The following is a 15,012-nucleotide window of genomic DNA, read 5'->3' as shown; positions in this document are numbered from 1 at the left end:
CTTGTTTGGGGATAACTCCCAAATTCCATGTACCATATCACCCCCAAAACAGAGAACTTAAAACTATGATTGGCAAATTATGCACTGTGTAAATGGAATTAACTCTAGCCCATTCATAGTCAAACTCTACTCACCCTAGGCATAGAGATGATGTCATCCTCACCTCCCTTAGTGGGGAGGGGAGATGGGTTACCCACACATGACAATAAGTAACAAATCAAGAACTAGGGACTACCCTTTGGGGCAGTCCAAATCAGTGTAGAAGTTGCCATTTGTCCACTTGAATTAGAGGTGGACCCACAGGAAGTGACGAAAGACACTATCTCTTTAAGTATGTTGGTTACTTCCTGTTGAGGAAGTTCCCGCTTTGAACTTGGCGCTGAAGGACCTCTGAGGAGACCTCAGGCAGCTTCTACTCAGAATGGTCACGTGGGTAAGGTAGGCTGACTTCCTTAGGCCTACCTTGGCGTTTCTAAACTCTACCTTTAAGTAGGCTCTAGCCTATCTGATTGCTAGGCCTTGTGGCTATGCAGCCTAATTTATTTAGCCTTTTAACCTTCTCTCTCCATCCATGCCTCTGCAGGCCTGGACTAGCCTCTCCCTCACTCTATTTCCCTACCTTTTACCTTCCTAATTGTAAATAAACTACCTTAAACCCAGTCCTGACTTGGGTCTAATTTAATTACGGAATCAACCTGAATTGTTGATTCCTGGAGGCCACACTTTAAATATACATCTATAAATACCTAAAATCTCCCTCTTACAGCACCGAGACACATTTAAAATGGCCTGAAATTCTCCCTCTGGCTCTATTTTATATTAGAAGCAGGCCCAGAGGAGATTTACACATCTCACCATATGAGATGCTTTTTGGACATCCCTCTCTACAGGCTAAGCCTTTTTCTCCTGCATATACATCACTATTAGGGGGAGATACTTCTATTGCTTCCTATACAAAAGAATTACAGCATAAATTGCGTGAACTCCATGAATCCGGAGCTGCAGTACAAGCAGGACCAACATGTTCATGACCTGAACCCAGGAGACAAGGTGTATATAAAGAATGTCCAGCGCACTAGAGCAACTCAGCCTTCCTGAGAAGGTCCATTTCAAATATTGTTAACCACTCCAACAGCTATAAAAATTGGAGAAAAGGACTCTTGGATTCATTGCTCACATGTAAAGAGAGCACCTTTTATTGAAACTGATTGATTGTATCCTATCACAAGCATTGGAGATAATAGTCCATAGAAAAGTGGACACCATTTTGGGGAACACATTGAATTCTTGAATTTTTATTTTACTATTATTGCCTTTTACTTTTCTAAGAGAATATTTGATTTTTTTCCTTTTTTAAAATTTCTTATATGTAAAATGCATATGATCAATATTAATTTTTGACTCTGCAGTGATATAAGTTAAAAAAAATATATTTGTTCTAATATTAATTCATACCCAAAAGATTTAGACTATGGAAACCTGTCATTTATTGATAAATGTTATGGGACTATGATTAATGTTTATGCTTGATTCTAGGAAATGGGATCAAAAAGGAGGACAGACTTCATCTGCACAGTGCCAGAGAAACACAGACTTAAACTGAATAGTGCCATGGAGCACAAGGTCAAAAAAGACCATACTAATCTAACTAGGACTGTTGAACTTTTATGCCAATACTAAGGGACTTGAACTTAGTGTGAGACTCGAAGTTGCAATGCTTGACATACGTTAAGACGTAGGACACTTCGTACTACACTGCCAGTCAAGTACCAAAGATCGGCCATCATTCTGGCTCCCCTATCCCTGAGAATGAAGCAAAATCAGACCAGGGAATGACACTTCCCTTTTACATAAAAATCTGGTCTCCTTTCTCTTATGATAATGGCAATTTGCTGTAGTCTTGGCTGCCAATAGGTAAGTGCAATATTACTACATTTTGTCCAGAATTATAGGACAGAAATTACTTTAATTGCACTCTAATACAAGGGCCTGTTATGAAGTTATTTTCTTGTTTACTTAAAACTTTTTACCCACATAGATTTTTGATATTTTGATTCTTATTTCTCCCAAAGTTTAATTTTCTTCTATTTGTTTTTCTTTTTATGGTTTTGGTTTTTCTTTTGATAACTGACTCATACACCCCATAATTCTACAATGTATTCTGAGTTGATCTGGGTGTTGGTCAACGACCTCTTTGGGGGGATTGTATTTTTATAAAAATTCAAGATTTAAAATTTTGTTTGAGAAATTTTTTCAGAAAAAGAAGTCTGCTAACACTTTGAAACCAGAAAATGGACTATTGGCCTGCAGAAACCTACACTGAATCAAAATTATCCAAATGAACTTTGGGGTGCAACTGACTGAACTTAATTAAAGGGACTGAACAGAATTATTCTGAATTGTAAACTCTTATGCCAAAGGGTATTGCCCCCTAATTGGCTTTCTGTCAATGCGTCTAGCAAAACACTGGTTTTGCTCTTTGTATCTCTTCTACTTACCTCTTATCTATAACTATTGCAGTTAGAATTTTAGGGGTACAAGTTGATTATGTCAAATGATCAATTGGGAAGACAAGTCTCCCAAATGATCACAGGGGGATTGTGATAATGAGATTAAAAATAGTCTTACACCCTTTCCTTTCTTTTTCCTAAATTAAATTTTCCCATGTACTTTTTACTGTCTTCCTATATATCCAACTTTTACACAAAAATCCTTGAGAATCAATATCCATGTCAACATAGACTCAGAGATATCTCACCTCTTTGAACTTCTATTTATTTGAACTACCAAAATTTTCTCCTAACTTCCATATTTACATTTCAACTTCCTTTTCAGCTGTTTTTTTTTTAAATCAGGAATATTTAAAAAATCCTCTACTTGACTGAAGGTCCTCTCATTTCCTTTGTAGAATAATTAAATTTTGTTAGCTAAGTTATATTTGGTTGTAGATCTTTGTCTTTCGAAATATTTTAATTCCACATTCTCTATTCCAAGTGTTAGCTAATAAATCTTGAGCAATCCTAACCATAGTTCCTTGATAAATTCTTTCTTTCTGGCTGCTTATATTATTTTAAAATTTTGTCTGAAAGCTCTAGATTTGGAAAATGAGATTCTTGGGAGTTTTCATTCTGGAGTTTCTTTTAGGAGGTGATTAATGGATTCAATTTTCACATGCCTCCTTATTCTAATATGTCTAGAAAATTAGTGATTTCTTGATATGTGACACAAGTTTGGTATTGTTTTTTTTTGGGGGGAGAGGGCACATCCATAAAGAGTTCCTCTTCAAGGAGAACCTGTGAATTATTATTCTATTTAGTGCAATATTCTTATATGTAATGATTTCTTTATAGCAAGAATATTTAAAAAAATGGATATGGATTGTCATTTGTCAAAGATCTCATATACATAGTAACACGAGTTAAATTAATGTTTGTAGGCTATCTAAAAACACATCATTTGTGGAATATTTAAGTCCTGTTCCCTGTTCGGTCACCATCACTGCTGATGCATGGTCCCAGAAGTAATAATTCTGCTATCCAAGGCCCAAAACAACTTACTTAAAAGTATAGAAAGTCTCATCACTAGTAGGCTGGCTACAACAACCAATAAAACAAAAGTACTCCCTTGTATAAAAGGTCAGGGGGGAAATTAAAAGATTAGTCAACTGTTAAAAGACGAGTTAGTCTTTAAACATTTAAAGTCTAAGGGAAGCCAGGTATTCAGAGTGGCCATGCATCTGTGAAGAATAAGGCAAAGTCATTCCAAAATTCTGGGAATCTCAAAAAATTGTTTTAATCATTCAAACATGACAATGGTTGCCAACTATTCTTTCTCCATCAATCTTAACCAATCAGCTGTCCTGTAGAATCTACCTCCAACCTCTTATATCTACCTATTCCTTTCTTTCTTCTCATATACTTGTATTCCTAGTTCAGAACTTCACAATGTCTCACTTGAACTATTCCAAGAGTCTCCTAACTGATCTCCCTGCATTCTACTCTACAACTTGCCCTCCTACAGCTGCTAAAGCGATATTTTTAATGCACAGTTCTGATAATGCCATGCATTTGGCTTAGGAAGTTCAGTTCCTCACTATCGTCTCTTAAGATAAAATATAACTCCCTCTTTGGTATTTAAAGCACTTCACAATATGGTGGCTTACCTTTCCAAATTGATTTCCCATCACTCTCCTATCATATATCCAATGTTTCAACCTTAACTCATATACTTGAAGTCCTTTATACATCTTTATGTCTTTACATAAGTTGTCCTACATGTGTGGAATATTATTCCTCTTTCACCTCTAACTGAAGACCTTTACTAATCTCCTTAGTTACTTTTGCTCTTCCTTACTTCCATTTCATTTACGCCTTTGTATTACTGGAATCTAGTAGCACAGTTCCTCAATAAAAGTTTACTAAATTGAATTCTCATTTTGTAATGTTTTCTGCTCCTTGGATTATATTCCAATACCCAGTCAGTGCGAAAATAATTCTTTCATTTATGTCTATACTTATACTTCCCTTCACATCTGATTTTGTAAACCTTTCAGAGCCTTATTCATCATGCCAACTAAAAGTACTTCCCTGATGGTTAGTTTTGAGCATAAAGATGACATAAGAAAAATAAGTGACTTTCTTCTTAGCATACTATATTCTATGAGTCCCAAGTGCTTTAAGAAAATTCCCTAGCTTTCTTACTCAAGTTCTCGGAGCATTTGGTATGGAGCATGTTACACAATTATATTTAGTATCTATTTTCCCCATGTATGTATATCAAATATGTAACACCTCCTTAACTAGACTGATGAAGAATCCTGCTGTTTTTACATTCCTTAACAATATGTTAGTGGTGTTCTGTATATATATATGCCAGAACTCAAAGCTCTCTGTGCACGGAAAAGATGTAACAGAATCTATGATCAAAACAAATGTGATGAGAGCTTTTCTTCAGTAGCAATGAGTTACACTGATTCATTCATACTGTCTTATCAAGTTCAATAAATGAACAATGGTATATGTTTTTTAGATTGAGATTCGGGTAGAATGTATGGCCACAGAATATAAATTAAATAGAGAAAATGGATATCAAACCCATATACTTGGCATCACTGGTACAAAGTTCTATTCATTGAGCTAAGTGGCCACTTATTCTGGTCTACCTAGGTAAATACTTGCTAAATTAAGTGATATAGGACTTTCAAAGACTCAAATTTGAGGGCTTAACTATTATAATTTTCTGTCTGTTTCTCTTCTTTCCCTACCCCTTCACACTGCCTGCCTAAAGGAATACTATAATTGCTACACACTATCAGTTGGCATCATCTAGGTCGTATAAGCACTGATTATATTTTTAAAGGACATTTTAATTTGACACAACACATTCATTACATTCACAAATGAGATCAAGAAAAATAGAAAAACTAAAAAAATTATTTAAAAATTTTGTCCCAAATTCTCAAACCATACAAATAAACAAGCTCTAAGCAAAGGAACTCAAAAAATTAAAGATAATTAAGTAATTAACTTACGATTTAGACTGATGTCCATTTGAAGTTTTAGACGAAGGATTGTATCTTTCTAGAATAAAGAGATTGCTCAAGTGAGTAACAGTTTGAGAAACAGTGAACTGTAATAACATTAAATGAGAATAACTGAGGGACTGCAGATATTAATATAGCTGACTTAAGACAACATCAGTTTTCTTGTGAGAAATTTTTATCAATTACCCTGTCTGTTGCTACATCACTGAATATCAATAGTAACAAAAGAAAATTCTTTTTTATGCCACAATAACTTTCAAGATCAAGCATGAATGTATTATTAGTTATAGATGAAGTTAGTTTGCAATATTTAACTGGAATGCCTATTGAAGATGACAGGCAATTAAGCCTGATGCAGAGTATTTTAGTTTTGTGTTTCCATCTCCCAGAGTACAAATCCCCAATTAATCAATGGTTGTACTTGATGAAATGGTGACTGCTCGTGGTCATGTGTCAGGCTACAACGGAATTCATTTAGCCAAAGCCTTATCAGCCACACCAATTCAACATTTTGCCTTGTGAGGAACAATTCCAAAATAAAAGATCATTACCTGGAAGAGGCAGTTCTTTTTAGCAATTTCACTGAACCTGGAATTGAAGCAACCAGGTTCAAGACTCTATTCTCTCACTTACTCACTCTGTGACCATAAGCAGGAGACTTCATTGCTCTAGTCTTCAGTTTTCTCATTTGTAAAATGAGAGGGCTAGATTAAATGATCTTCCATATTCCTTCTAGAAAGCTCTGACATTTTATGATCCAAAATCTTTACTCATCCATGGCCTTCTGAGTCCATATTTTACCTATTTTGCCTAGAAAATGCCATAACTATGCTGGTTTCTTGAGGTGCCATGTTCCATCTAAAGACCTTCGTCTAGGTGTAGATAAATCCCTTTATCCCTAAGAAGAAGCCTATAGTTGGTAGTGGCAACTGCTAGTATACTTTGGAATCCTGAGAACAGCTTTGAAAATAGATATGGGAAAAGGCTGGAAAAAGCTAGAGATTGAAGAGGTGGGAGACACTAAAAGCTTCTAGGAGTTTTCTACCAAAGTCTGTTATTTTCATAGCCAAGAAAAAATAATTAGAAACACATAAAATCCAATTATGTATTTTCTGCTGAGCAATACTTGGAAACCCTTCATTTTTATTTCTGGGCCAAAAACATATTTTAACATAATCTAGTCAACAGTAAGAAACTTAGTTTTATAAGAAAAAATAAATATTCCAAATGTCTTAATATAAAGTAACTCACCCTCATAAAAAGGTAATAAATAATAAAGCAAGAATGTCTTTTAAAGGGTACTAAATTTAACAAAGCGAAATAGCTTAATCAAGAAAAAAGCCATTTCTGATTTCACAGAAGTCATGCCACTCCCAATCCATAGCTCTCATATTATTCTGTAACACTTTTATAGTTAAATTTGTTTTATATTTTTCTGTATACAGGTCTATCACTCCTATAAGATTAAAAGCTTATTAGGAAAAGGCCTAGGTATTATTTCTTTCATGTTATATGGGCACCAACTCCAAGCACAGTATACTGCACAAAATACAAAGTTGATGTTTGTTTAATTTAAGAACCAAAGTAACAGAAATACTTACTTTGTTCTCCAGGGCCAAAATTTGATTGAGATTCCTAAAAATGGGGGAAAAGAGTTATATTATTGTGACCTCGAGAAAAAATTAAATGTTCACTTGAGAAGCTGACTTCAAATCAAATCAATTGCAGCTAACTTATTTCAAAGTACAATTATTTTTTTATAGTTAAATGACAAGGTGAAAAAGTAAATCTTCATAATTTAACATTCTGTTCAATCATCTGTACAGATTATTAACCATGCAACTTTATAGTCCTGTTTTAACTCATTACTCTCAATAGAAAATGGTTTCAAATACTCTAAAATGATTGAAACACGTTTTCTTAATTAAAATCATAATTCTGGGCAAAGCAGATTAGTGAAAACATTTCCACAAGTCTTAGCACACACAGAATCAATTTGCTAAAACTTAGGGAAATGCGACTTTTGTCACAAACAAGGATTTTTCCATGGTATTTTTTGTCACCCCCACCCTCCCATCAAGTAAATGTTCATAGCCTATAGTGCCAGTGTTCCTTCCAAATCCATATAGTTCCATAAACCTAGTACTACATAATTTCATTCAAGTGAATGGAGGGATGTAGTTAAGAAACATGAAGGCAGAAAGTACTAGACAATGCCTACCAAAATAAGGTCATCATTTTAGCATCCTAATCCAAGAAGGTCATCTTAAATCTCTGTCAGATATGCATAATAGGTGCAAAATAAATTTTCCTATAGACAATTTTGTGGCTCTAAGTATGCTATTAAATCAACTAAAGGCCATTTAGCTTTGCCACTTAAATATGGTCACCAGTCAAAATGCATTATACACAGCAGGTAATATACAATAACAATTTAGTTATTTGAAAAGTAATACAAAAATAACAACCAGAAAAGTATAATACAAAACAGAAACTGTTTGCAGTACATTTCCATCATGACATCCACAGGCTGGCAGGAAACAGAATTTTGATTACATGAAACAAAAAAAACACCTTTGCACAAACAAAATCAATGCAACAAATGTTAAAAAGGAAAGTGCAAATTAGGAAAAGTTATCTTTTCAACAGTAAGTGCTGTTAAAGGTTTGCTATCCAAGGCATAAGTGGCTAGATTCTCAAAAAGAACTATAAACAATAAAATCATATGAAAGAAAACAGCAAATAATTTTTTTTAAAAAGGCAAATGTAAATTAAAACAACTCTGAAGTTTCAATTCCTACCTTGAAAATTTGGCAAAAAATCAAAAAAGATTAAAAGTGTTAATATTACATAGTTGGAAATTTGAGTTATAAGAATATACTTGAGGTCCACTAATACTATGCAATGCACATATTTTTTAATGTACTGATCAATTATGCTGATTTTTTTTGTTTATTTGTTATATGAGATGATTGTTCACAAAGGAAAAGGGAGCTTGGGGAAAACTACAGTGATATAAAAAAGCAAAAGATAAATAAAAAATTTATTCCTAAAAAATAAAATTGGACACTGTAATGTTAAGATGCAAAGTTTGCCTCTAATAAGAACCGAGTAAAGATGTTTCCTTCCCCACTTTATTGTGGAAGTTGACTATCTATGATTGAGAAATACTGCATGTATTGACAGGCATAGTTGATGTGCTGACTGGTTCTATACGACATCTGTCTTCCTCAACCCTTAAATCTTTGTTACAGGCTCAATGGGTAGGAATTGACATCTTGGGAAACAAATATGATACAAAAACTAATGGCATCAATTTAAAATTGAATTATTTTAACTGATTGGGTTATTCAGCTAATTGTTTTTCTGATTATCTATTCTGGCATGACTGATAAACATTACAATTTCTCACAAACAATACAGTGCCAAAAATCTGCCAAAATTTTACTTAATAACTTTTATATCAATATTTATTAGTGATATTGGTATATAGTACTTTTCCTCTGATATCCTCTGGTTTAAATATCAAAATTATATGTCCTATAGAAGAAATTTCTTATGAGTTCCATCTTTTCCTATTTTTGAATAGTTTTTGAAACAAATAATTTTTGTTCTTTAAATGTTTGACAGAATTAACTTTATAAGTCCAATTCTAGGGATCCTAGCATTTTCTTCTGTAACAGTTAATTTATAGTTATTCACAGAGCTATAAGTAATTCTCAAGTCCTCTAGTCCAATTCCTTTATTTTATAGATGACAAAATCAAGGTCTAGAAGGTAAGTGATTGGTCATGCTCAAATAATAACATGGTAGAGTAGGAATTTGAAGAAAGACATTCTGACTATAGATCCAGAGCTTGTTTCCCTGTACCCAAGACTGTGTCATTAGTAACTTCCTTTAAATTTTGTTTTAAATGTTTTATTTCTGTAGATATTTATTCATTATCATTTAAATATTCAATAAGTTTACCACTTCTATGAAGTCTTTGGTTCCTCAGCTTTTTTGTATTTTAATCTTCCTCAAATAACACTGCATTTATTTATCTGTGTATACACTGCATAATCAGTAGAATGTGGTTCTTTCCCATAGCATTCTCATTACGTAGCACAGGATCTTGCAGATAATAGAATATTTAATAAATATTTGTTAAATTAAATATTAGAAGCATAAGAACTATCAAGTTTACCTCTGTTACTTGCAAGTTTAATGAGAAAAAGATCAAGTATCTTACTGATATTAGTATAGATCCTCTCAAATTATACTACCATCATTATAGTTCACCTATTTAGTTGACCAGCTACAAATTCCATGATAATTTACATAAGAATGTAAAATTGTTCAAATGTTAAATAACCTTTAAAAAAAAAAAACCAAACAATTTCTTGGTTTGAAACAAGGATAATACATACAACTTTTTGGGTGTGTGGAAATCAGACTTCAGATGACATTCCAGTTGGGAATAAACAGAATTCTCCAACCATGTACAATTCCATACCTATTCAAGTGGCTATTTTCCAAACAAGTTAACAAATTCACTGAACAAACTATGACTTAACACAAATATGAAATGTTAAGACACACTTCAGAAAAGTTAATGTATTGTATTGTACTATGTATATATTCAATTTCTAAAGTCTTGAGGTATTCCCAAACATTTAAATTTCAGAATACATAGATATTTAGGAAATATACTTGGGGTACATGAGGCAGTGTTAGCAATATAGAAATAATGGAAGACAAGAAACAGGACAGATTTAAAACGGCTATAAATTATTCAAAGTAAAGTGAAGATAAAGAAAAAATTAGGAATTTTGTTCTACAAGAGGCAATCAGTCAAAGTGGAAAGACAAAGGAAATGGGTGATTACAAAAGCATGCAATACAGTTGTTAATGACAAATGAATCATTAACTCACTTTGGGACTTGATTGCCACATATCTTTATAACTTTACTAAAGTCATTTAGAGCTTATACATTATAATATAAAAGTAATTTTTTTACTCACTTTAGTTGGAAAAGGAAATTTAGAAGGTTCTGTTTTGCATGGTGTGTGAATTGCAGTTAAGGGGGGAGGCCATGAGTGAGTCATCTCCTGAAATGAATTATTACAATTAGTTTACAACTAGGTCAAATATGAAAAGCAAACCATGCTAAAAGCCCTATTTTTACTGGCCATAACTTTTCCCATAATTGTTATATGTGCTTGCACATGTCCACACTATCAAATGCATCCAATTAAATTAGCCAACAAATATCTACATTTCTACTATGTGCAAAGCATTGTATTACAAAGATGACTAATAAAGTTCATAACCCCCCTATCTGAAGCCTAGTTGAAGAGATCAAGAAAATGAAGATTTTAAATAAGACTAATGTCCAATATCAAATAAATGGTGTTGTGATTAGAATTCTCCAGAGACTGTATCTTACATGTTTTATTATCTGTTAAATAATAAAAAGCTAGCCAGAGAAAGAGAAGAGACACAGGGTCTTGCACATCTTTTCACTCTGGATTCCCAGGAAAAAAGCCCTACTAACTCATGGTACTCTGATTTATGCTTTTTATCTCTTTACTAAGCTCCTTTGATTGGGAACACTCTGGCCAAGAGACTGGTCTTCAAGCACCAGAAGTCAGGAGACCTTTAGAATGGTTACACAGTGGACATGTCCACTTTTCTCTACCACCCAATCTTAAGAGGTTTGCTCACAAATAAACAAAAAGCCTCATCTCCACTCTTATTCAGGAAAGGGGTGAGGGGAAGAAGCATATTGTAGTTTCCTTCATAAGATCAAACTTTTTATCTCTCTTTAAAATCCAAAGGTTATCTTGGGAGTGCCAAAAAAAAGGGGTACAGACTAGTGTTAAGTTTCTACAGTGGTATAGGCAAAATATCCTACAAAATTATTAAGGGCTAGTTAAGAAAGGCTTTACTTGACAATTAATAAGAGAAGTCAGATAACTATTTTTTTTCTAATAGCCAAAGTCCAGGAATATAATCCCTGGTCATGTATTTATTTTAGTTAGATTCCAAAGCTCTTCTCAACCTAAGTAATTAGCAGACTTCATTAGGACCAGATCCACACCTCAAAAACAATGCTTGCTAAACCTAGCAAGAGATAATTTGTGCTTAATCTTGTTCTCAAAGTCAACTGTCAATTTGGAGGTGTTCTGTTAGTCCTTTTGAAACACCCTCTTGGAAGTTTGAAGTCCTCCTAACAGAATTAGTTAAAACAAACTAGTAGAGAACAAAAATGTCAACTCAAGCAAAAATCTACTATTCTGATTGATTTTAGCTAAACATGTAAACAAATTTCATAAACCAAAATAATCAGATAACTTACTTTAAGGATTTCATCCACACAGCTCACATCACCTGATGCAGATGCCTAAAAAAAAAGTAGGATTGCTGGTGATTTTTCAAAGCCAAAATATTACATCATACTAAACAAGTATGGTGGTAACAAGGCAAAAAAGCACAAAGAGCACTCTTAAGATTCAAGCTATTTAATACTATTAAACCCTATTTAACATTATCATCTTGTGGAAAATACTTTTTTTGGGGATTACATAAGGACAATCACTGACATCACATAATCAAAATAAGCTCCAAATAGAAAACTGACTTTAATATAAAAAGGCAAATCATTTTTAAAAATCCTATAGAATGGAAGAATTATGGTTTTGAGGGAAATTCATAACTGAACAAGAGTATAAATCACAAAAGCAAAAGAATTTTAACTATAAAATATTTAAAATCATTGCATGTAAACATCGTTCAACAGGAGAACAATAAAAATGGAAGTTGAAAAATAAAAGACTAACCAAGAGAGAGAATAAGATTACAAATGGAGTCTGCTTTCAAAATGGTGTTTAAATAACAAGTTAGCTTTTTAAAAAAATGTTATCTTATTGTTTTTACATCACCTTCAGTTCTGAATATATCCCATTGCCTTCACTTTGCCCAGAGAATCATCCCTTGCAACAAGTTAAGGGGAAATGTTATTTAGAAAAACTAACCAATAAATCAACTGACTCAAAGGTATTCCAAGCCTTCTTTTTAAAATCCTTTTTATATCATCATTATTTAGTAAACAATTGACTGAAACACAAATTTAATTAGGATACTTCAGATTTCTGGGCACTAAAATTTTTCTTTCTCAAAAAAATTTTCAATTAGCCATTTTAGCTCATCCCTTTGACTACTTTGAAGAACACTTTGGAATTGTCATTACTATACAAACAATATGTTTCAATCTACTTCACTTTAAAGATGTTGTCTCAGCCTCTTCAAGGCACATAGGAAGAGCCTTGGCATTTATTTCTACATATAAATATGGTATATAAATCAGAATAGGTGCAAATATAATAATACATAACCTACCTAATCTTGAGGGGGAAAAGTTCTGTTATTAATGAATCATGGCTGTCACTTCATCAGTTTCCTAGCTGAATAGGGCTCTTACCTACATACAATTCAACAACAGAAGCATTGAAGTCTTTATACAACAGTCAGAAATCAGTCATAAAATACTGTTTTATATATTAGTAGTAAGACTTCTTGCTGTTGAGAAACAAAATAGCCTGTCTAGGATCAGTGGTCTTTACAAAACAAATAGCTACACTTTTACACAAGACCCCAGTTTAATCAACCCTAAAATGAAAGGTATGAATCAGGATGACCTCTCAAGTGCCTTTCAGTTCTAAATATATACTTTTATGATGTACCCTTAAATCCAGGTTCTTATAAATAAATGATCAACTTACATCTAATGGTTGGGAAGGTATTTTCAGTTTGGTTAGATGTGCTTTGCTACTAGGCTTCAGTTCACTCATGTTGTTGCTATGGGATTGGCTGCTGTAGTGCTCAGAGGTTAGCTTTGGTTCCATGGACTCCTGTCCATCCATGGGCCTTACATAGGCAGTAGGTTTCTGTAACATTGAGTTTGACTTTGACATCAATGAAGGTGGAAAAGACTGGCTAGAGTGCTGCCCACTTGAAAATGAAGGGACACGAGAAGGTGAGTCCCAATTTGCATCAGGGTCCCGTGGTGACTTAGTACGTTGCTCCTTGCTATGGTGATCATTCCCATGAGCTCTGGAATGACTAGAGCTTAATGAAGAAACAGCAGGTGGCTTTCCAGGACTGGAAGAACGGGACTTGGAGTGTTCTGATCCGTGCTGGCTTTTTTTACGGCTACTACTGCCGCTGCCACCACTATTGTATGATTCACGGTCATGCCTCTGACCAACACTACTAGTGCTGTTACTACCACTTCCACTGGTCCGTTGGCTAGTGTGTCCACTCTGTAAACTTGAAGACCGTTTCTGTGACTGGGAAGAAGTGCTAGGTGCTGGTCCTACAGGAGTCCATTTGCTGCTCTGATGAGAGCTACCATGTCTGTGTTCACTAAAGAAACTTGGGTTTGGTTTTTCATCTGCTGTTGATGGTATGGTAGGTTTCGGAATTGCAACAAGCTTTTGTAGAGATCTGTCTCCTATAAAATCCTTCATTTCGTAGGAGTCATCGTAGTTTCCAAGCATGCTCTGAATACGACTAGATAATTTGTCTTCTTTGCTAGTCTACACAGGAAGAATAAAATGACATGAAATTACAATAAGGCACATATGTGAGATTATTTTTCAACTAAGTAGGAAAATTTTGAAAAATTATTATACATGACTAATCCATGTTTGACAATATCCAGAGACTATAAGTAAACCCTAACTCATTAAAGAAAAATTTGTTTTCTTCCAAGAATGCATTACTACATTCAAATATTTTGTGTCACTAGAGACTTTAAAAACTCTAAAACTTAATATTTTAATAAAAATTAAAGAGGAAGACCATAAGAGGATAAAAACAATTTCGCTGCTATGAAATTATTTTTTCTGGGGATGAAAACCATGGTGGACTCTAAAGACATGATTAATAGCAGCAGCAAGCATTTTGGAAACCAATGAAGCCAGTCATAAAATTTTCCAAATGAAATCCAGCTTCATCTCTTCCTCTAGTCAATATGCTGGCAAAGAAGCTGGGGAGGAAAATGTACACTAGGGAATCAGAAATATCAAATTTCAATATTCCCTAACTTATCAAAGCTCTAAATCAATCAAATGGGCCCATGCTCATATTTTGAAGGGACAATATATAATGATCCTTAATCGTCAATATTATGGCTAAAGTTAAAAATGGAATACTCTCCTAATTCAATAAAGCTTCAAGGTGGTCAGTTAGTCAATGTTCATATTTTGATTGCCAAAGAAAACATCTTCAAGAATGTCATGTTTCCTGGTGTCCCAATAATGGTTAAAATAATTAAAAATTCAATTGTCCTTCATATCCAAATGCTAAATATTTTTCTTCTCCATTCATAACAATAGCCACAGTAAATAAGACTACAAATTTAAGAAAGTATAGATAATTTGAAATATTAAATTTTAGTCATTCTAAATTTGATGCTTAACAATGC

General features: G+C 33.6%; 1 protein-coding gene across 1 annotated transcript in view; it reads right to left on the bottom strand.

Annotated features, from left to right (window-relative positions):
- Positions 1-15,012, bottom strand: part of AFF4 (AF4/FMR2 family member 4) — a 79,437-nt gene that overhangs the window by 29,474 nt on the left and 34,951 nt on the right. Inside the window, exons 4-8 of the mRNA XM_044664655.1 lie at positions 13,307-14,122; positions 11,884-11,928; positions 10,547-10,633; positions 7,144-7,177; positions 5,531-5,579 (exon numbers count right to left, since the gene is read on the bottom strand). Of these exons, the coding sequence (XP_044520590.1) occupies positions 5,531-5,579; positions 7,144-7,177; positions 10,547-10,633; positions 11,884-11,928; positions 13,307-14,122 (1,031 nt within the window). The remainder of the gene's footprint in view (positions 1-5,530; positions 5,580-7,143; positions 7,178-10,546; positions 10,634-11,883; positions 11,929-13,306; positions 14,123-15,012) is intronic.

Source organism: Gracilinanus agilis, chromosome 2 (assembly GCF_016433145.1).
Source record: "Gracilinanus agilis isolate LMUSP501 chromosome 2, AgileGrace, whole genome shotgun sequence".
Classification (NCBI taxonomy): Eukaryota; Metazoa; Chordata; class Mammalia; order Didelphimorphia; family Didelphidae; genus Gracilinanus; species Gracilinanus agilis.
The sequence above is the reverse complement of the archived record's forward strand: the minus strand, read 5'-3'. Positions and strand labels throughout refer to the sequence as shown.